The following is a 21296-nucleotide window of genomic DNA, read 5'->3' on the forward strand; positions in this document are numbered from 1 at the left end:
GATATTTAGCTGTGATCTGGGTGTCTGTGTGTGGATGGTTGCGCGTTTGTGGCCATCACCACAATTCGGTTTTGGGTGCTCTTAAGGGGATCAAGACTCTGGTGTCCAAGATTAGGGTATGAATGCTCACTAATTAGACAACAGACTGTTGCTGTCACTAGCACTGTTGCCTCACAGCAAGAAGGTCATGGGATCGATTCCCACCTGTGGCCTTTCTGTGTGGAGTTTGCATGTTCTCCCCATGTTTATGTGGGTTCTCTCCAGGTGCTCAGCTTCCTCCCACATCCAAAGACATGCAGGTTAGGTGGATTGGAGACTTTAAATTGCCTGTAGGTGATGCATGTGCGTGTGAACGTGCCTGTATCCAGGGGCGCCACCAGGGATTTTGGGTCCCATAAAAAGAAATCTTACTGGGCCACCCCCATATTATTTTGTCAGTATTAAAAAAGTATTAGGGACCTCTGGACCCCTGTCAATCATGGACCCCTAGAATCCTTCTCCTTTTTCTCCCCTTTTCGGCACCCCTGCCTGTTGGTCTATATGTTCGTCTGTCTATGTGTAACCCTGTGACAGACTGGTGTCCTGTCCACGGTGTACCCTGCCTCATGCCCTATGACCGCTGGAATAGGCTCCAGCCCCCTGTAACCCGATGTTGGAAAAGCGGTTGAAGATGAGTGTGTGTGTGTTTCCTCAAATCCAGAGCAGTGTTTCTGTTCATATCTGTCACTGACCCTCATCATCCAATGAGTGCATTTAATTTATGTTGGTTAATTATGTGCACGTTTGGCCTGATGTTGAAAATGGTCCCTTGAATTTTCACTTTACATTGATTTGGGAGAAATGGGAGCAACAATTATAAGTCTTTTATTTATTTATTTTTTTATGAGCTTGTCAGGTTCAGGATCATTATAATTCATAGTTTGATCTGTGATGAGCTCAGTTTGAAACTGAAGTACATTTTCTGAAAGACAATGAAATCCTCATTTATTTGATTTGACCAGTAGCTTTACTGGAAATGTCACAGCCGCTGCTTCGCTTTTCCAGCAGAAAAAGTAAGTGTGACTTTGATGGGTATAGAATGTGTTTTCTGTTAGCATCCCGGTCAGAACATGCCGTTGTACTTCTTCCGGTCCTCTTGGTTCTTCTCTTCCATGCGCATGTTGAGCACAGCCAGTTCCTTCTTGACAGCTTTCTTCATGCTGGGGTCCAGCTCCAAGACCCTGCTGAAGTCCTGCCGAGCCTCCGCCTCATTCCACACCTCCATGTGGGCTTTCGCACGCAGGTAAAAGGCCTTCACTATACCTGGAAAAAAAAGGGAGTGGGGGCAACAGGTGAGTGACAAGTGACAAGTGTGGAGAAATCATTTGTTTCCAAAAGAATTCCAAAGAAAGCCATCCATTTTTGAAGCTCACTTATTCCAGTTAAGGCTCACAGGGGGGCTGGAGACTATTCCAGCGCTCACTGGTTGAGAGGCGGGGTACACCCCTGACAGGACACAAGCCTATCCTTTTAGGATGTGGCTACAGGTACAAGACTCTTATCCCAAGTGATATTGACTACAGATACGAGACTTTTCCATGCAGTGGTACATAATTCAAAGTTCCATTTTTGGCATGGCGGCAACACATGTTCAAGGACCACCACCTGTAAGTCGCTCTGCATTTACAGCCCACGTTTTCTTAGATTACTTCAAAAAGAAAACGGAGAGCATTAGGCTAAACCACTGCATCCTGTTAGTAATGTGATCTGATATGAGCGAAGCGGCCTGAAGCTCGCTCATGGTACACTGTCGTCCACAGTGAAACAGGAAATGTCCAATGTTGAACACTTCCTGGACAGACAATAGATGAGATCTCGTGGGATCTCGTGGAAATTCAGTGGGAAGTTGACACTGAAACAGGAAGTGCCAAATTTTGAGCCCACAGTGAAACAGGAAATGTCAAATGTTGAACAATTCCTGGATCGACACTTCCTGGATTGACAACAGAAGAGATCTCATAGGATCTAGCGGGAATTCAGTAGCAAGTTGACACTGAAACAGTAAGTGCCAAATTCTGAGCCCACAGTGAAACAGGAAATGTCAAACGTTGAACAATTCCTGGATCAACACTTCCTGGATTGACAACAGAAGAGATCTCATAGGATCTAGCGGGAATTCAGTGGCAAGTTGACAATGAAACAGGAAGTGCCAAGTTTTGAGCCCACAGTGAAACAGGAAATGTCAAACGTTGAACAATTCCTGGATCAACACTTCCTGGATTGACAACAGAAGAGATCTCATAGGATCTCGCAGGAATTCAGTAGCAAGTTGACACTGAAACAGTAAGTGCCAAATTCTGAGCCCACACTGAAACAGGAAATGTCAAATTTTTAACACTTCCTGGAGTTGCAGCACCCTGCTCAGAGTGCCACTCTTGTTGGAGCGACATCTCTGCTATTTTGGAACTGTGGGATAGCTTGTGCCCACAGACTGTGCTTGCCGAACTTCTTTCACCTGACCCAGTTTACGGTTGTTTGCAAAATGGTGCTGAATTTGCCAACATGAGAAGATGCTGCTGGACGAGTGTGAGTATTGACTTCTGATCATTTAGGCGTAAAACACACAAGATACACAAGCTCACAGGAATAGATCACAATTATGTGGGAAATACTTTTTGCGTAGGAATTCATCAAGCACGTCGGCCGCGGGGGCGTACTAACACAGAATACCCAGAAACTGGGTAGTTAATTGGCCAAAATGAGCATCCACTTTTAGCTTACCATAGCTAAGCTAGTGGAGCTTGTGAGAGTGTGGAGGATATTAACCTGTTTTTCATTATGTCATTTTTGCACTGCTATGTTTATCATCTGTAAGGTTTTTGTGTAATTTTTTGTTTGTTGCAATTTAAAAAAAAGAACAAAAAAAAAAGAGAAAGGGGAGAGCTCATGTGAATAGAGGAAATCTCACGGGAATTCAATGAGCAGTCAACACTGAAACAGGAAATGCTAAATTGTTGAGTTGACATTGAATCTAGGAACGCTAAAGTGGGAGGCAGCGTGCACCTTGACAGCACATGAGGTCAGTCAGTGATTATTTAGTGTGTAAATTGCATGACGTTTTTTAGCCATGCTAATGCTGCCCAGAAGCATTTACTGAAAATAAAGTCTGAAAGATCTAAATAAGATGGTGAGGACTTTCCAGGCATGTGAGACACAAATAAAGAAAAATGGTTAAAATGACGGGGGGTTAAGAGGGCCGTTGTTGTTGGGGCCTGGTAGGTGAAGCTGAAGGTTTTTAGCCATGCTAATGCTACCCAGAAGAATTGACTGAAAATAAAGTCTGAAGGATCTAAATGAAATGGTGAGGTGCTGAAGAGCTTCGCTCATTCTTGTCCATGACATATACATATTACATCACCTAGAGTTACTGAATTTGATGTTATTTCACGAGGTGTGTTGACAAAATTTGTAACTTCTGCTAAAAGCACAGCCCGTCTTTTTGGCCTGATACTAATGAAACTGTTTAAGGGGCCTGTGGCCCACTCTTGGGCTGACTGTATTGGAAATTATGAATCTCTCACTAACCTTGGGATCTGTTCCTAAATGTTTCAAATCTGCAGTGATTAAGCCATTACTTAAGTAATCTAACCTTGACCCCAGTTTACTGAAGAATTATAGGCCAGTATCAAAACTATCATTTTGTTCTAAAATCCTTGAAAAAGTGGTTTAACAGCAGCTCGGGACCACCTTACTGAGAATAATCTGTTTCAGCCACTGCAGTCTGCATTTAGAATGCATCATTCCACAGAGACGACTCTCACTAAAGTGGTACATGATCTCCTGCTTGCAATGGATTCAGAGACCACTAGAGTTCTGGTGCTGTTAGAGCTTAGTGCTACATTTGATATGGTGGATCATCGTATTCTACTTGATAGGCTGGAGAATCATTTTGGGATTACTTGGAATGTCCTTGCATGGTTGACATCATACCTGACCAGTCACTCTCACTGTGTCCTGTTCAATAACGTTACCGCTAACCTTTTGCCATGAAATAAGGGGTTCCACAGGGTCCATCTTAGGCTATTCTACCTTTACATAGCACCCCTTGGGCACATACTGCAGCATTATTTTTCATTGCTATGCTGATGATACTCAGTTGTACATGTGAAATCCCCTGAACACCTCTTGCGTCACCCGTCTGTGTGTCTCCAGGAATAACAAAACCTTATAAAACCAACAACAATCAATTGAACATTGTGTCACTTTAGGTGTCAAACCTGGATGTTGGTTGATGATGTCGCTTGTGTGTTCGATGACCTCATAAAACTCCTCCATGCGTAGAAGACATTGGCAGTAGTTGAGTGTCAATGTGTTGGCCATCTTCTCCAGCTTCAGCCACGCCACTTCCCAGGCTTTTTCCTGATGAGGAAACATTCACGATGGCTTTATTGTTGCTTCACGTCTATATGAATTTGAATATGAATCACTTGTAAAAAGCTTCACAAATTGCTTGGCACCTTTGTCTGCACGTTTTTAATGCAGATGATGGCCTCTTTGTACTTTTGTGTAGCCTCTTGGTAGCGTCCCAGCTTATAGAGCCGGTTGCCCTGGCCATGCAGCACAGGCACAACCTTCAGCCTCTCCTCATCACTCAGAGCCCAGGACTCCCTGTTGTACTCACTTGGCTGCTGCACCTGTTGGACATGTGCATTTTTCTTTTCTTCTGGTTTTCCACACGTTGCATGATTTTATGACATGGCACATGGACTTGTGCTTTTGTCTCTGTTCTTTCTCACCCTGAGCAGCTCCAGGACAAAGTAGAGGGGTTTGGGTTCCTTCATCAGTTCATCAAGGTCATCGTAGCCCAGGCTGTGGTAGGCGAACATGTTAGCCATGCCACATGTATGGATGTGCCAGTCAACTGGGTCTTTGCCCTCTGCAATGCGCCTCATACTTTTTGACACAATTGGATAAATTCCAGTGTGCTGGAGAAAAGACACCAATACAAAAATAAAAAAAACTTGCAAACCTTTGATCCAACTGATCTACCAGGTAATAAGTATTTCGGGACTATGTCTTCAACTTAAGGTGTAAGATACCATCTAATTCTCAAATTCTGGAAGCAAAAATTAGGCATGAAACAACTCAGCTTCGACTTCAGTGTCATACAGTACTGTACAAAAGTTTCAGGCATCCCAGAGTTATAATAAAAGTAACATTTGATGGTTCTTTTCCTCATCACTTTTTATTGGCGTGTTAACAAAAAAATCAGTTCCAACAAAAGTGAATATGTGAGCTATAGTTTTTATTCTGTAATAATAATAATAATAATAATAATTTCTTTGTAAGTGCACTGGCCAGTGGAATACCATACACAGTTGCAAATGATTAGATTAGATGGAACTTTATTAATCCCTTGGGAAGACTCCCTCAGGGAAACTGAGGTTAAAGCAGCATTGTATAGCAGGACAGATGGTAAGAAGCACACAGAGCATCAAAGGTGAAAATAAAAAAACAATTTGCAAATATAAATATAAGTACCAGACATACTGGTTTACTGGCTACTACTGTTCCTCTCCTTCCCATCCTCTGTCTTCCTGTTACTCCTCCTCCCTCTGAGTGAGGAGTTGTACAGTCTGATGGCCTGTGGGACAAGACAGTTTTTCACTCTGTTGGTCCTGCACTTGGAAGCAACCACAGGAGCAGCTGATGATGATGTGCAATGATCATGCAATATTAAAATGATTGTGAAACACATTTACACGTGCTTTCATTTATTTGCATGGTCTTAAAATAGTTTTTGAGGTCCTGCGACTTATACTCAGGTTCGACTTAACTACCAAAGAATCACACATGAATAGAACTCAATTTTCATATCTATTTTCTTTACAGTTGAAATTCATACACATATTTAATTTATTTACAAATATTTATCAGGTTTCCACAATTTTTAATGCTTTTATGGTGCATAAAATGTGCCTAAAACATTTGCACAGTACTGTAAATCACAGAAGTTGAGTGAAAGTTACCCTGTAATACGCGGATAGTGATTAAATAGATGAGTCCACCTCCACATTTTAACATGAAAACTGAAATGCAAAGAATGCTATCATCTTGTAAGTCTTCAAATTAAAAGTGCATATAATGAGGAAAAACTCAAACTTCAGTTAATTTTGATGCACCAGATCAGTTAAAAAGCAAGTTTGATTTGCTTATTTATTATATATTTATTATATGTAGTATCAAATCAAATCAAATCAATTTTATTTATATAGCGCCAAATCACAACAAACAGTTGCCCCTTAAGGCGCTTTAAATTGTAAGGCAAGGCCATACAATAATTACGGAAAAACCCCAATGGTCAAAACGACCCCCTGTGAGCAAGCACTTGGCGACAGTGGGAAGGAAAACTCCCTTTTAACAGGAAGAAACCTCCAGCAGAACCAGGCTCAGGGAGGGGCATTCTTCTGCTGGGACTGGTTGGAGCTGAGGGAGAGAACCAGGAAAAAGACATGCTGTGAAAGAGAGCAGAGATCAATCACTAATGATTAAATGCAGAGTGGTGCATACAGAGCAAAAAGAGAAAGAAACACTCAGTGCATCATGGGAACCCCCCAGCAGTCTAAGTCTATAGCAGCATAACTAAGGGATGGTTCAGGGTCACCTGATCCAGCCCTAACTATAAGCTTTAGCAAAAAGGAAAGTTTTAAGCCTAATCTTAAAAGTAGAGAGGGTGTCTGTCTCCCTGATCCGAATTGGGAGCTGGTTCCACAGGAGAGGAGCCTGAAAGCTGAAGGCTCTGCCTCCCAGTCTACTCTTACAAACCCTAGGAACTACAAGTAAGCCTGCAGTCTGAGAGCGAAGTGCTCTATTGGGGTGATATGGTACTATGAGGTCCCTAAGATAAGATGGGACCTGATTATTCAAAACCTAAGTAAGAAGAAGAATTTTAAATTCTAGTAGTATGTGTTTATGTAGTATGTTTACTGCATACTGTACACTGCCACCTGCTGGACATGTATGGGCTTGTTGTGGGGAATAATCTTTTCATCACATGCATGATGGAAATTAGGAGCAGGTGTGGTTCAAGCTACACGCCGCATGATTTGAGCTTCTTTATCAATTTCTTTCATTTCAAATGCATAAGTCTGGTGGTCGCCCAAGTTACGGCTGTGTGAGGTGTGTTTTAATCAAAAAAAAAAAAAAAAGTCAGCCAACTCATATTATCTTGCTGAAATAGTCCCCGTGGCCGTGTGAGGTTTGGAACCAGTATCAGTTCACATGCAAGCAATTTCAAATATTTAAAGCATTCAGTTATAATGTTTAAATATATACTATTTGGATATGTTTTACTGAGTTCAGTTGCTGCTGCCAACGTCTGCCTCCTGCTGGACAAAATTGGCACAGCCGTGGGCAGCGTGGAGCGGCCATGTTGGAGTGAATAAGCCTCATCACTTCTAATCAGAGTGGAAGGAGCTGAGTTGCGCTGATTCAGCAGGAACAAGAGCCGATTAAGGAAAAGTGAAGCAGCTGTAGATTAATGACATGCTGCCTCAACCCATCTGTCTCTGAGCGTCTCAACACAAACACACCCGACATAACAATTGAGATGTTATGTGGATTCACAGACAGAAGCGGATGATTACATTACTTGAATATCGAAAATGAAAAAAAAAAAACAACTTCAATATCAGATCATCAAGACAAGAGGTCAGATCCAGATTTTAAAACTGGATTTAGTGTGTTAGATTTAGTGTGTGTTAGTTGTTCCTGTTGGGACCAACAGGAACCCTAAACACAAGATGGCTAACAGGGCTCTGATGAAACAAGAAGTCCTCAATCAGGCAGAAGAGGTGATGGCTTGACACCCAACAGCTGAGAAGGTGGATGAAGGGTGCAGCAGGTCCTCAGACCAGGATCATCTGGGATTTCCCAGCCATTGAATCAGGCTAAGGATCTGTCAAGGACTATGTGTTTGTCAGCATGCAATGACATTTCCACATTAAACAAACCCACACACAGGTGTCTCCAGATCGACCATCTAGCTGTAAGGAACCATATATTAGATTTTGGGCAAGATGTGGACATAAAAAGTCCTATACAGGCCTTGGGGACTGCCGGTGCTTACGCCATAATGTGAACCAAATGAGAGTCCACAACTCTCCCTGGATGGGACACCAGGGTGGGATGAATTTACAGCTGGGCGGATTCAAAGAACACAGATGAAGTAAAGTACCCAAGGACACAGAAAAGTCTGAAACAGACGCACCTGGAACTGAATCCTGGTAAGTAGTAAGTTAGTAGTCCAATAGAAGCAACATCCTACCTTGCACTTCAGTTGAAGACAGACAAATACAGAACTGCTGGGCCTGAGGGGAGGTTAATCAAATACTATTACAGGTATACTGGGGAATCAAGGAAAATAATTTTAAAACAAAACCAGATGGTGCTTCAGGAAAAATAATTTATTTTTTCCCGAGGCAAAAATATGGCCATCGGGTTAAAAAAAATCAGGTATTGCGAAGACTTTGCGTCTAGGGCTGAAACGATTAGTCGAGTAACTCAAATAATTCGATTACAAAAAATGTTCGTGGCAAATTCTGTGCTTCGAAGCTTCGTTTAACGTTGTAGTACATATGCCAGGCCTGTGTGTGGCGCTGCAACGTCCGCAGAAAAAAACAAAAAAAAACAGAAGAAGACTGGAGCATAACAGCTAATCAAATTAGCAACGATAGCTACCGTATGAGTAAGACTGTAAAGAAATCCTATTTGCATTGCGTAAAAAATAATATCCAGAAACCTCCCTTTTATAACAAGGAAATCGTGTCCCCTGTGCTCTGGCCCCAGACTCCTCCTTGGCTTTGGCATGAGCCAAATATTGATCTGACAATAAGTCATTTGTTAAAGAATGGGTCCACGGAAAGCTTGGCATCTCATGTGAGTCTCCATCTTGGAAATAATTGGAATGGTGTAGTTAGAATTTTCACCGATGGTTCTAAGGACCCAAATAGTAACAAGGTTGGTTTTAGGTTTTATGTACCCCTTCTTGACCTTAGACAAGAGTCACCGCCTTCCGGATGGCCTGTCTATCTTCTCGGTTGAATTAACTGCAATTTTGTGGGCATTGTGGTGGCTTGAGGAAAGTGGAGTCAAGAGTGCAGTGATTTGCACTGACTCTTTGTCATCTCTGATGGCCCTGGAAGGAGGTGAGGGTTGTAAAGCTCGACCAGACATTATTGATGAAATTTTGATTATAATGTACAGGTTAGAGATGGTGGGTTTTGACATGGCTTTTCTGTGGGTGCCAGCTCATGTTGGAGGTGAAGGCAATGAAATTGCAGATGGCCTCGCTAAGGCAAGCTTAAAAGAAGTGAGCGTTCATTTTAAAGAGAACTGAGAACTGAGTGTCGCTCGTTTGTTATGGATGCCATAGGAAAGCAGTGGCAGCAAATGTGGGATGCTGAAATTAGGGGAAGAAAGTCATATGATATTGTTCCTTCAGTTAATGGCACCATTATAAGATCTGGCCTCTCTCGGCAGGATGATGTCAAGCTGACACGTCTCCGGCTGGTCCATTGTGGGTTGGGTAGTGGATTGTTTCTCAATGGAAAACACAAAGATTGCCTTTGTGAATTTTGTGATGTCCCTGAAACCGTGACTCATTTTATTTTGCATTGTTCTGCTTATGCAGAGCAAAGAAAAGATATGTTCTGTGTGCTTACATCATTGGGAATTAACACCTTTTCCCTAAGGACCATTCTAGGTCAAGGAGCTTCCCCCAAAGAGAGGGCAATGGCAGTCATAAACTTTCTGAGGAGCACAGGGTATTATAATAAAGTGTAGGGCAGATAATTCATTGTTTTCTAGGTGTACATTCTGACAAGTGGGGGGCAGCAATGCACTAGCCGTGCCTAGTCTGCCGGAAATAAAAAGAAGAAGAAGAACGACAGCTACCGCTTTCCAACATGACACACAGAGTAAAATAAAGGCTTTTAAGAGAAAGATGGTCCACGCTGATCATCTGAAATAGACTTACTGTGCATTTAAACCGAAGCATTGTGTTTGTCTGTTTTTAAAAAACACACGGTCTGCTCTATGTGGGGAGGGACTATTGACCCGGCGGCCGGCTGCTGTCTCTCTCTGCCCAGTGTGAGGGGCTCTCAGACCAGGCGAGTCACAGCTCTGTCCCCGGCTACATTGACAAACAACAGAAATCCACTCTTCTGTTTATCTCAGACTCACACTGAGTGTTTGACTTTTTAACTTTTGCTTTTTTAGGCAACACACAACACTTCACAAACACGGTAACTTAAATAATAATTAAAAACCTGACTGCGAGGTCTGCATGTTCAACCTCCAGCTGAAATGCATCTGCTGAATTGCAGAGAAAGAGGGATTAAAAAAAATCACGCAGGGACCCAGTACATCAACCTTTGTAAAAAAAACAAAAACAAAACTTAAAAATGGTTACATTTTACAAGTTGGAGAAAACAAAACAGAAAACCACATCCCACTGCCATTTCAGCAAAATGCCAATACTTTGGCGCAGTGACATTGTGCCATTGCTTAGGGAGAGACCTGGACTATTGATGTTGTTTAAAAACGCAGAAGTACTTTTTATCCGCTTACTTGATTAATCGCCAGAATAATTGATAGAATACTCGATTACTAAAATAATCGATAGCTGCAGCCCTATTTGCATCTATCCATCTGTCTGTGCTCAGGATAGGTCCAGGCCTGTTACTACCAGGGTCTTCAAACTCATAGGGATCATTCATGGGACACAGACCTTGGACAAGTTCAAAGATGTGATTTTTTGACCCCTATTCTAAGGGATCAAAAGGTCATATTCTTTCTACACACTCTTACTGATGACATGCTCATACTGAGGGTATTTTAGCATTGCGTTATTTTTTTGTACTTACAATGGTGTCACACCAGAACTCTGCAACCTCACCGATCCTCATAGAAGACAACAGGGTCTCCCAAATGTCCAGTTTAAACATGTTTCCGATCACTATTTCCATCGGTGTGCCAACGGCTTTGCTGTCATCTATCACTGTACGGTCATCATCACATAGCTGAGTGCGGAAGTGAAATGTCACCTGGAGTGAAAAGAAACCAGATGATGGAAAAGTAGAAAAAAGAGAAAGAAATAGCATAGCTTTCCTGAAACTACAGAATGTTGACAAAAGGATGTGAAAATTTTACTGAAAACAACTGAAACAAATATAGGATTATCTGCCATTTTAAAAATAATTGAACATTTTTTCACATAATACAGAAGGCACGGTAACATTTTGTCTGAGATGTCATGAAAATGTAGTGATCACAACTAAAATTAAATTGCTAGAAGATAATTTGTATTTATTTATCAAGGGACAGCGCATGTTAAAAAGACAATGTACAGAGACACATCCATAACACACAGGATTATAGCCTAAGCTAATTTCCATCCTTAGTCCCCGTATGGGCACATGGCCCGACATAAAACATAGGTCAAATGCATCCATAGTCACCCCATCTCTCTCTCTTACACTCCAGGCACACACACACACACACACACAGCAACACGCTCCAGACCCATACACACAGATGGACAAAATAGACAAATAATATTAAAAAGGTTAGGGCAAGTCCTCGCTCTCATTTCATTCAAATTGCTTAGACACATCGTCACTGTCATTCCTTCAAAACCACAGTATTTACACACTATTTACAAGATACAGGTATAAATACAATTGCAGGTCCCCGGCTTATATGCAAAACGCTTTGTTTAAAATTAACCTGTGTGCAAAGGGGCTCAGTTCAGTTCAGATAAAAACCTCTTTGGACAGATAACCTAGTTTTCTTTAAAAGGGTCACAAAGCATAAATCTTACGTATTCATTATCCTGTAAGAACTGAGCAGAAAGACATGACATTCTACTAGATATCCCTATCATGTAGAATAGAACAGAATAGAATCTTTATTGTCATTGTAACATGTACAACAAAATTAAAAATGCAAGACCAGTCAGTGCAACATGCAACAACATTCAGGCCATATAAAACCACAAGACTCTAAAACTATAAAACCATAATATATATATATATATATATATATATATATATATATAAATAATTGTAACACAAACCAGCAAACACTCAACCAAACATTCAACATTAATTTCACAATCCTTTAGTAGTACTAGCAGCATGTGGAGTAAAAGCTGTCTCTGAATCTATTTGTTCTTGTTTTGAACCCAACCGTAAACTCAACACCAATCTTAAAGCCACCATCAATACTGACCCAAGCCTGACAGTAGCCCAAAGTGAACTCTGGACCTAACCCATACTCAGGTTCAATCCAGCTTTCTTCAAGTCCCAATCCCAATCCCCATTACTAAGCCCAGACCCAAGACTAACTCAAGCCACACCTGACCCTAACCCCAACCTTAACTCCAACCCTAACCCAAACTCAAATCAACCTACCATTAAACCCAACCTCAATCTAATCCCAACCCTAATACTAACCAGAGCACCAACCGTAACCCAACCCCCAACAAAACACCAACCGCAACACCACTCTCATTACTCAACCAAGCTTAACACGAGCTCTGAGCCAAACTCTGGCCATAACCCAAACTCAATTTCAATCCAATCCTATCCTCACCCCAATACTAACCCATGGCTCAAGTCTAACCCTAGCCATAACCCTAACACACGCTCAACCCACCTAATTCCCAAGCCTAATCTTAACCCCAGCCCTAACCATAACCCTACCCTTGAATCAACCCTAACCAATATCTCCACATGCCTTAGGTATACACAGTAGTGTTCAGAATAATAGTTGTGCTATGTAACTAAAAAGATTAATCTAGGTTTTGAGTATATTTCTTATTGTTACATGGGAATCAAGGTACCAGTAGATTCAGTAGATTGTCACAAATCCAACAAGACCAAGCTTCATGATATGCACACTCTTAAGGCTATGAAATTGGGCTATTAGTAAAAAAAAAGTAGAAAAGGGGGTGTTCACAATAATAGTAGTGTGGCGTTCAGTCAGTGAGTTCGTCAGTTTTGTGGAACAAACAGGTGTGAATCAGGTGTCCCCTATTTAAGGATGAAGCCAGCACCTGTTGAACATGCTTTTCTCTTTGAAAGCCTGAGGAAAATGGAACGTTTAAGACATTGTTCAGAAGAACAGCGTAGTTTGATTAAAAAGTTGATTGGAGAGGGGAAAACCTATATGCAGGTGCAAAAAATTATAGGCTGTTCATCTACAATGATCTCCAGTGCTTTAAAATGGACAAAAACCCAGAGACACGTAGAAGAAAACGGAAAACAACCATCAAAATAGATAGAAGAATAACCAGAATGGCAAAGGCTCACCCATTGATCAGCTCCAGGATGATCAAACACAGTCTGGAGTTACCTGTAAGTGCTGTGACAGTTAGAAGACGCCTGTGTGAAGCTAATTATTATTGCAAGAATCCCCCGCAAAGTCCCTCTGTTAAATAAAAGACGTGCAGAAGAGGTTACAATTTGCCAAAGAACACATCAACTGGCCTAAAGAGAAATGGAGGAATATTTTGTGGACTGATGAGAGTAAAATTGTTCTTTTTGGGTCCAAGGGCCACAGACAGTTTGTAAGACGACCCCCAAACTCTGAATTCAAGCCACAGTTCACAGTGAAGACAGTGAAGCATGGTGGTGCAAGCATCATGATATGGGCATGTTTCTCCTACTATGGTGTTGGGCCTATATATCGCATACCAGGTATCATGGATCAGTTTGGATATTTCAAAATACTTGAAGAGGTCATGTTGCCTTATGCTGAAGAGGACATGCCCTTGAAATGGGTGTTTCAACAAGACAATGACCCCAAGCACACTAGTAAACCAGCAAAATCTTGGTTCCAAACCAACAAAATTAATGCCTCGCAGATGTGAAGAAATCATGAAAAACTGTGGTTATACAACTAAATACTAGTTTAGTGATTCACAGGATTGCTAAAAAAGCAGTTTGAACATAATAGTTTTGAGTTTGTAGCGTCAACAGCAGATGCTACTATTATTGTGAACATTCCCTTTTCTACTTTTTTTTTTACTAATAGCCCAATTTCATAGCCTTAAGAGTGTGCATATCATGAATGTTTGGTCTTGTTGGATTTGTGAGAATCTACTGAATCTACTGGTACCTTGTTTCCCATGTAACAATAAGAAATATACTCAAAACCTAGATTAATCTTTTTAGTCACATAGCACTACTATTATTCTGAACACTACTGTACCTTCACAGGTGACATGATGAAAAAATCTGCTTCCTTCACCTGTGGATTCTCCAGGGAAATGCCCATTGTGGGTTTCTCACCCACTACCTGAAAGCAAAGGGAGCATAAACTATTCTCCAATTAAAGCAAAATAACATAACCTTAACCAGTGCATTTTTTTCAGAATGAATTGCAGTATTAGTAAAATATTTTTGGCTATTCAGTTTAATATTTGTGTTTAACATATCTGATGCCATTTATGATCACACTAAAAAGGTGTATAACATGATCCCTGTAGCAGAAAGGCACATCGTGGTGGAAAAACTGTCATGACCTGCTTCTATATCATGTAGAGGTCAATTCCATCACGTACACTGTGAATAAAGTTGAAGAAGGGCTAGAAAATATCAAATGTCTTCACAGAGACTTTTCAGCTGTAATTTCTAAATGTCACTCAGAACTAGAAAAAGTTATTTGTAGATCACATGCTGTATTATAATATTGCTGCTATGTCTATTATTTTACCAGTCTTTTTAAAATCTTTTTTTGTTTGCTCTCCATATTCCCTTTACAGCAAGTCATATTTATTCTTAATTTACTTTATTTACATTTATTCTTCTTTTTGTTGACAGAATCTTTGCAGATTTTCATCATTAACATTTTAAACTAACAACTGAGGTTTTCATTTTATATTTTTATGACCCAATATAAATACTTGAATTGTATAATTGTATTGTTGTTGGTGGTGTAATTCGTTTTTTTGTTCTACTCATACTATACTGTATGTATTCCTTGCCAAGAGTTTAGACTTTCATTGACTTTAATGGAAGGTTTTATATAAATAAAGGTTGGTTGTTTGAGCCACTGTTTAGCTGTTACAATAGCTAAAGGTGCGTCCTCTATCGCCCTCTACTGTCATCTTCTGGAAACTGCAGCATCAGTGTCTCATTGAGCTTCTTTCTTTCAAAGTGGCTTAAACTCAACACAAGCGAGAAAATTTAAAACAGAAATCCAAAGTACTCAGCATATTCATAGTGAACAACAACCTTTTCAAGTTTGTTCTTTTCTCTAATAACAAATCTGCAAAAGGATTAATGGTTAAAAAACAGGCATGGGGTTAGGGTTAGGGTTTAGGGTTAGGATTTAGGGTCTCGATTTTTCTTCTCACTTCATCCACCCTGTGCTGATGTGTGATCTTTGAGCACATGCTTAAATAATTAATATTTTAATTTCATTCAGAAGATTGAGAATAGCAGAAGAAATGTTCTTCATAAGATAAGGTAAGAAAGATAAGAAAGCCCAGTGTCACATTGCAGGATAGAACAGTAGGAATAGACAGAAGGGAATGCAATAAAACAAACAAGTATCTCTTAAAAAACAAGAACTAAAAAAGCACTGAGTGCCGGGTAAAGCTGAGGCTACCAGTGTTCAGTTCAATGCTGCACTGCCGGGACACTGTCGGGATGTGAAAGTGATCAGATAAAGTGACTTCAGCGTGAAATGTACGATAAGTTACTCTGATATTTACAATATGGACAGGTTAAAATAGAGAAGGTAAAGTGACTTGAGTTTGCACCATAAGTTAAATTATTGCACCTAATAAATACAGCAAGTAATGACATCATCTTTAATTTGTTGCAGTACGGCATCTCACCATTGTGGTTCATTCAGGTGTAACTCACAGTCAAAAGAGCTGCAGATTCATGTCATCTTTAATGGATGAGAATAAATTAGTTTGAAATAACAAAAGAGTAAAATTAAATAATGGAGAAAGTCAAGCTGTGGAGTTTCAGATTTATCTGATCTATGAATGAACATAAAATCAAAATTACAACAAAATATTAAAAAAAAAAACCCATCAGAACTAAAACAATCATAACAACAACAATAAAAAACAACAAAAAGGTCTTGGAGGCTGGTGGTACCTTTGCTCCAGTGATTAATTTTGGGATGTCTCCGGTTCCTCCATGCAGGATGGTTTTCTTGATGCCTTCAGATCCCAGTAACAGAGTGTCCTGCATATCCGACATGGTTGATATACATTAAAATGTGTCTGATGTGCAGGTTTGTTTGTTTGCAGTGTGGAGATCAACATTAACAGGAGGAGTAACGCCGAGGTGATGCTCCTACTGGATTATTTGAGGTTGAGATAATAAGATTAGAAACTTCTCGTCCTCTCCTGTTTCATTTCTTCTTGTATCATCAGCACTTTTTCTAAAGGCTCTTACATAACAGAAACATCCAGCAAGAATGCAAGACACACAACACGCAACAAGAGTTTCCACAATTACAATCACAACAACCAACAACCCACGAAATTGATGTTTTCTGGGTGTAAGTAAACGGCTTTTATACAACCCCTGGCAAAAATTATGGAATCACCGGCCTCGGAGGATGTTCATTCAGTTGTTTAATTTTGTAGAAAAAAAGCAGATCACAGACATGACACAAAACTAAAGTAATTTCAAATGGCAACTTTCTGGCTTTAAGAAACACTATAAGAAATCAAGAAAAAAAGATTGTGTCAGTCATTAATGGTTACTTTTTTAGACGAAGTAGAGGAAAAAAATATGGAATCACTCAATTCTGAGGAAAAAATTATGGAATCACCCTGTAAATTTTCATCCCCAAAACTAACACCTGCATCATATCAGATCTGCTCGTTAGTCTGCATCTAAAAAGGAGTGAACACACCTTGGAGAGCTGTTGGACTGACATGAATCATGGCTCCAACACGAGAGATGTCAATTGAAACAAAGGAGAGGATTATCAAACTCTTAAAAGAGAGTAAATCATCACGCAATGTTGCAAAAGATGTTGGTTGTTCACAGTCAGCTGTGTCTAAACTCTGGACCAAATACAAACATGGGAAGGTTGTTAAAGGCAAACATACTGGTAGACCAAGGAAGACATCAAAGCGTCAAGACAGAAAACTTAAAGCAATATGTCTCAAAAATCGAAAAATGTACAACAAAACAAATGAGGAACGAATGGGAGGAAACTGGAAGAAACTGGAGTCAACGTCTGTGACCGAACTGTAAGAAACCGCCTAAAGGAAATGGGATTTACATACAGAAAAGCTAAACGAAAGGCATCATTAACACCTAAACAGAAAAAAACCAAGGTTACAATGGGCTAAGGAAAAGCAATTGTGGACTGTGGATGACTGGATGAAAGTCATATTCAGTGATGAATCTCAAATCTGCATTGGGCAAGGTGATGATGCTGGAACTTTTGTTTGGTGCCGTTCCAATGAGATTTATAAAGATGACTGCCTGAAGAGAACATGTAAATTTCCACAGTCATTGATTATATGGGGCTGCATGTCAGGTAAAGGCACTGGGGAGATGGCTGTCATTACATCATCAATAAATGCACAAGTTTATGTTGATATTTTGGACAATTGAAAGGATGTTTGGGGATGGTGAAATCATTTTTCAAGATGATAATGCATCTTGCCATAGAGCAAAAACTGCAAAAACATTCCTTGCAAAACAACACATAGGGTCAATGTCATGGCATAGGGTCAATGTCAATGAGCAGATCTGATTTGATGCAAGTGTTAATTTGGTGGATGAAAATTTACAGGGTGATTCCATAATTTTTTCCTCAGAATTGAGTGATTCCATATTTTTTTCCCTCTGCTTGGTCTAAAAAAGTAACCGTTACTGACTGCCACAATCTTTTTTTCTTGATTTCTTATAGTGTTTCTTAAAGCCAGAAAGTTGCCATTTGAAATTACTTTAGTTTTGTGTCATGTCTGTGATCTGCTTTTTTTTCTACAAAATTAAACAACTGAATGAACATCCTCTGAGGCCGGTGATTCCATAATTTTTGCCAGGGGTTGTACTCACAAATTGAATGAAGTACCACACTATATATTACCTTTTTATGTTCAGTTGACTTTGTTAAATTCATTGTTTCTAAAAATACAAGTTCCTTTAGTTAGAGAAACTTAATATTTGTACTTTAACGAACTTAATACATTCCAAAACATTGCAGCCTCGTTTAGTTAGGGCCGCTTGCTACCTCTCTAACATAAAGAGCTCTTACAAGTTTTGGATGTTGAACGCAACTTTCCAACTCAACTCATCTTGTAAAGTTAAGTTCAACATCCAAAACTTGTAAGAGCTCTTTATGTTAAAGAGAGGTAGCAAGTGGACATAACTAAACAAGGCTGAAAGTCTACAAGTTGGTTAAAAGTAACATCTTGTGTTCTTTTGAAGATGTCTCATATTCATTTATTATGCAGATGATATCCAGCTGTACCTCTCATTTACTCCTCACAATCTGTCCTTCAAAACTCGGTTAATGTCATAAAGAACTAAATGGCTGTTAACTGTCACTTACTACAGCAAAAACTGTACTTGTTGTTTGTACTCCTGATGAGTTTGTTCCCTTAGTGATAATGAACTTTGGCTTTCTGTTCACTCAACAGTCACAAATCTGGGTGTTACATATGACCAGGATCTTAATTTTGAGTTACATACTGACTGTCTTGTACAATCTTGCTTTTTTAGTTGAGTTGGAAATGATCCATGCTTTTATTTCATCAAGTCTTGAATATTGCAATTCGCTGTTCTTTAGCCTCTGTAAATCCTCTCTGGGTTGCTTACAAATGGGCCAGAATGCTGCTGCAAGGTGTCTTACAAGGTTATCTAAAATATCTCATTTAACACCCATTCTGTCCTCTTTGCATTGGCTTCCCATTCAGTACGGACAAATGCCTCTCTACATCAGTGAACTTTTGCACCCTTATATGAGCAGGTCTCTGAGGTCCTCAAACTAGAACCTGTTGGTCGTTCCTAGGTCAGCATTTGAGGTTGTGGCTCCCAAACTGTGGAATGCACTGCCACTCCATCTATGTTCTGTGGACTCTGCTGAAACTTTTAAAGAGCAACTCAAGGCCTACTTGTTAAGCCTTGCTTTTAACTAGTTTTACAGTGCAAAAGTATTCACTACGCTTCACTTTTTCCACAATTTGTTATGTTACAGCCTTAGTCCAAAATGGAGTAAACTCATTTTTTCCTAAAATTCTACCCACAACACCCCATAATGACAACATGAAAAAGTTTTTTTTATTTTTGCAAATTTATAAAAAATAAAAAACTAAGAAATCACATGTACATAAGTATTCTCAACCTTTGCTCAGTACTTTGTTGATGCACCTTTGGTAGCAATTACAGCCTCAAGTCTTCTTGACTATGATGCCACCAGCTTGGTGCACCTATCTTTGGGCAGTTTTGCACATTCCTCTTTGTAACACCTCTCAAGCTCTATCAGGTTGGATGGGGAGTGTGGGTGCGCAGCCATTTTCAGATCTCTCCAGAGATGTACAATCAGATTCAGGTCTGGGTTCTGGCTGAGCCACTCAATGACATTCACAGAGTTGACCTGAAGCCACTCCTTTGGCTGTGTACTTAGGGTCATTGTCTTGCTGAAAGATGAACTGTTGCCCCAGTCTGAGGTCAAGAGCGCTCTGGAGCAGGTTTTCATCCAGGATGTCTCTGTACATTGCCGCGTTCATCTTTTCCTCAATCCTGACTAGTCTCCCAGTTCCTGCTGCTGAAAAACATCCCCACAGCATCAGTGGTGTAGTCCAGGGTATATGGCGGTATACAGCGTATAACTACTTATTTTTCAGTCAGCATTACGTATACCCACTTCTAAATCCCCCCTGATGCGCACCATTCACTAATATCTGTGTACCAGATTGCCCGGCTTTTCATCAAGGATGGTGAAGCCATGACCCACCCTCCTCTGCCTCTAATTGGCTGGTACTCATTGCCTTCACTGATTAGATTGGTTAACTTTCGGGATGTGGACTGATGAGCCAATCAGAGGCAGAGTAGGGCGGGTCATGCCTAGGTCTTTTGGATCCTTTGGATCTATGAAGCTTAAATATGAAAAAGTATCGGTATCGATATCGGCGATACTGGGCCTGTATTTACTTGGTATTGGATATCAAAATTCCCGGTATCGCCCACCTCTACCCTGAAACCAGCAGCCCTGGCAGCTCCCAGCCTGAAGCTCGCCAGCCAAGTCAGTGTGAGCAGAGACAAGGACCCAGTCTACCACCACCAGGTCAGCACACACAGAGGCAGTAAATTGCATCTCCAGTTTACTGAAAGGTGAAGCCTCACACTGTAACAAAAGGTGATTTTGACAGATTAAGCCTCATTTCGAATGTTGATTTAGCTTGTAACAGTAGATGAATTTCTGTGTGATTTCATTTTACTGCTCTTCTATTTATTTTGTCCTTATCCATGTTTTATTTACAATGCCACTGTTACATAACATTTTGTACATTTTTTTGTTAAACTCTCCCAAGTATTTCACTCACAAATCTTCTGTATGGTTCAGCTTAACTTGCTGAAAATATTTTGAATTGGTGGCCCAGATCGTTAATGTAAAGAGGAGGACCCATGTCTTGCTGGTGACTATCCATCCATCCATCCATTTTCTTCCGCTTTATCCGGAATCGGGTCGTGGGGGCAGCAGCTCAGGCAAAGCCGCCTAGACCTCCTGATCCACACACACCTCCCCCAGCTCATCCAAGGGAACCTCAAGGCGTTCCCAAGCCAGCTGAGAGATGTAGTCCCTCCAGCATGTCCTGTGTCTTCCCCGGGGCCTCCTCCCAATGGGACGTGCCCGGAACACCTCTCCAACGAGGCGTCCAGGGGGCATCCGGAAAAGATGCCCGAGCCACCTCAACTGGCTCCTTTCAACGTGGAGGAGCAGCAGCTCGACTCCGTGCTCCTCCCAATGACTGATGGCTATTGTGATCACATTAGTGTGTGTGTGTGTGTGTGTGTGTGTGTGTGTGTGTGTGTGTGTGTGTGTGTGTGTGTGTGTGTGTGAGAGAGAGAGAGACAGAGACAGGGAGATGCATCTTTTTTTTTTTTTCCTCTGTAGACATTAATAATGACTGGCCAGACCTGTGGACTGCTAAACAAATGGAACACTTCAAATCCAAGAAAACCTGGTTGGGATCCAAAAACAAAAAATTGGGTAAGTTTAGGTAGACTGCTAGTTTGGGTAACTTTTCAAACAGTGGGCACAGA

The 21296-nt window shown here is 40.6% G+C and overlaps 1 protein-coding gene across 1 annotated transcript; it reads right to left on the bottom strand.

Annotated features, from left to right (window-relative positions):
* Window positions 1–961: 961 nt before the first annotated feature.
* On the bottom strand, window positions 962–16408 carry aipl1 (aryl hydrocarbon receptor interacting protein-like 1). The gene is made up of 6 exons (XM_034169369.1): window positions 16158–16408; window positions 10905–11084; window positions 4776–4964; window positions 4497–4673; window positions 4257–4398; window positions 962–1302 (listed from the first exon to the last, which is right to left on the bottom strand). Exons 1-6 carry the CDS (start codon window positions 16260–16262, stop codon window positions 1103–1105), a joined length of 993 nt encoding a protein of 330 aa, XP_034025260.1. The 5' UTR covers window positions 16263–16408; the 3' UTR covers window positions 962–1102.
* Between the last annotated feature and the right edge of the window lie 4888 nt (window positions 16409–21296).

Source organism: Thalassophryne amazonica, chromosome 4, assembly GCF_902500255.1.
Source record: "Thalassophryne amazonica chromosome 4, fThaAma1.1, whole genome shotgun sequence".
Lineage (NCBI taxonomy): Eukaryota > Metazoa > Chordata > Actinopteri > Batrachoidiformes > Batrachoididae > Thalassophryne > Thalassophryne amazonica.

Coding starts and splice junctions, on each gene's coding strand:
- aipl1 (XM_034169369.1), bottom strand. CDS start 16,262: ATGTCGGATATGCAGGACACTCTGTTACTGGGATCTGAAGGCATCAAG. Junction 4,674..4,775: donor TTGTCCTGGAGCTGCTCAGG/GTGAGAAAGAAC, acceptor CATGTCCAACAG/GTGCAGCAGCCAAGTGAGTA. Junction 1,303..4,256: donor CATCATCAACCAACATCCAG/GTTTGACACCTA, acceptor TTTTTTTTCCAG/GTATAGTGAAGGCCTTTTAC.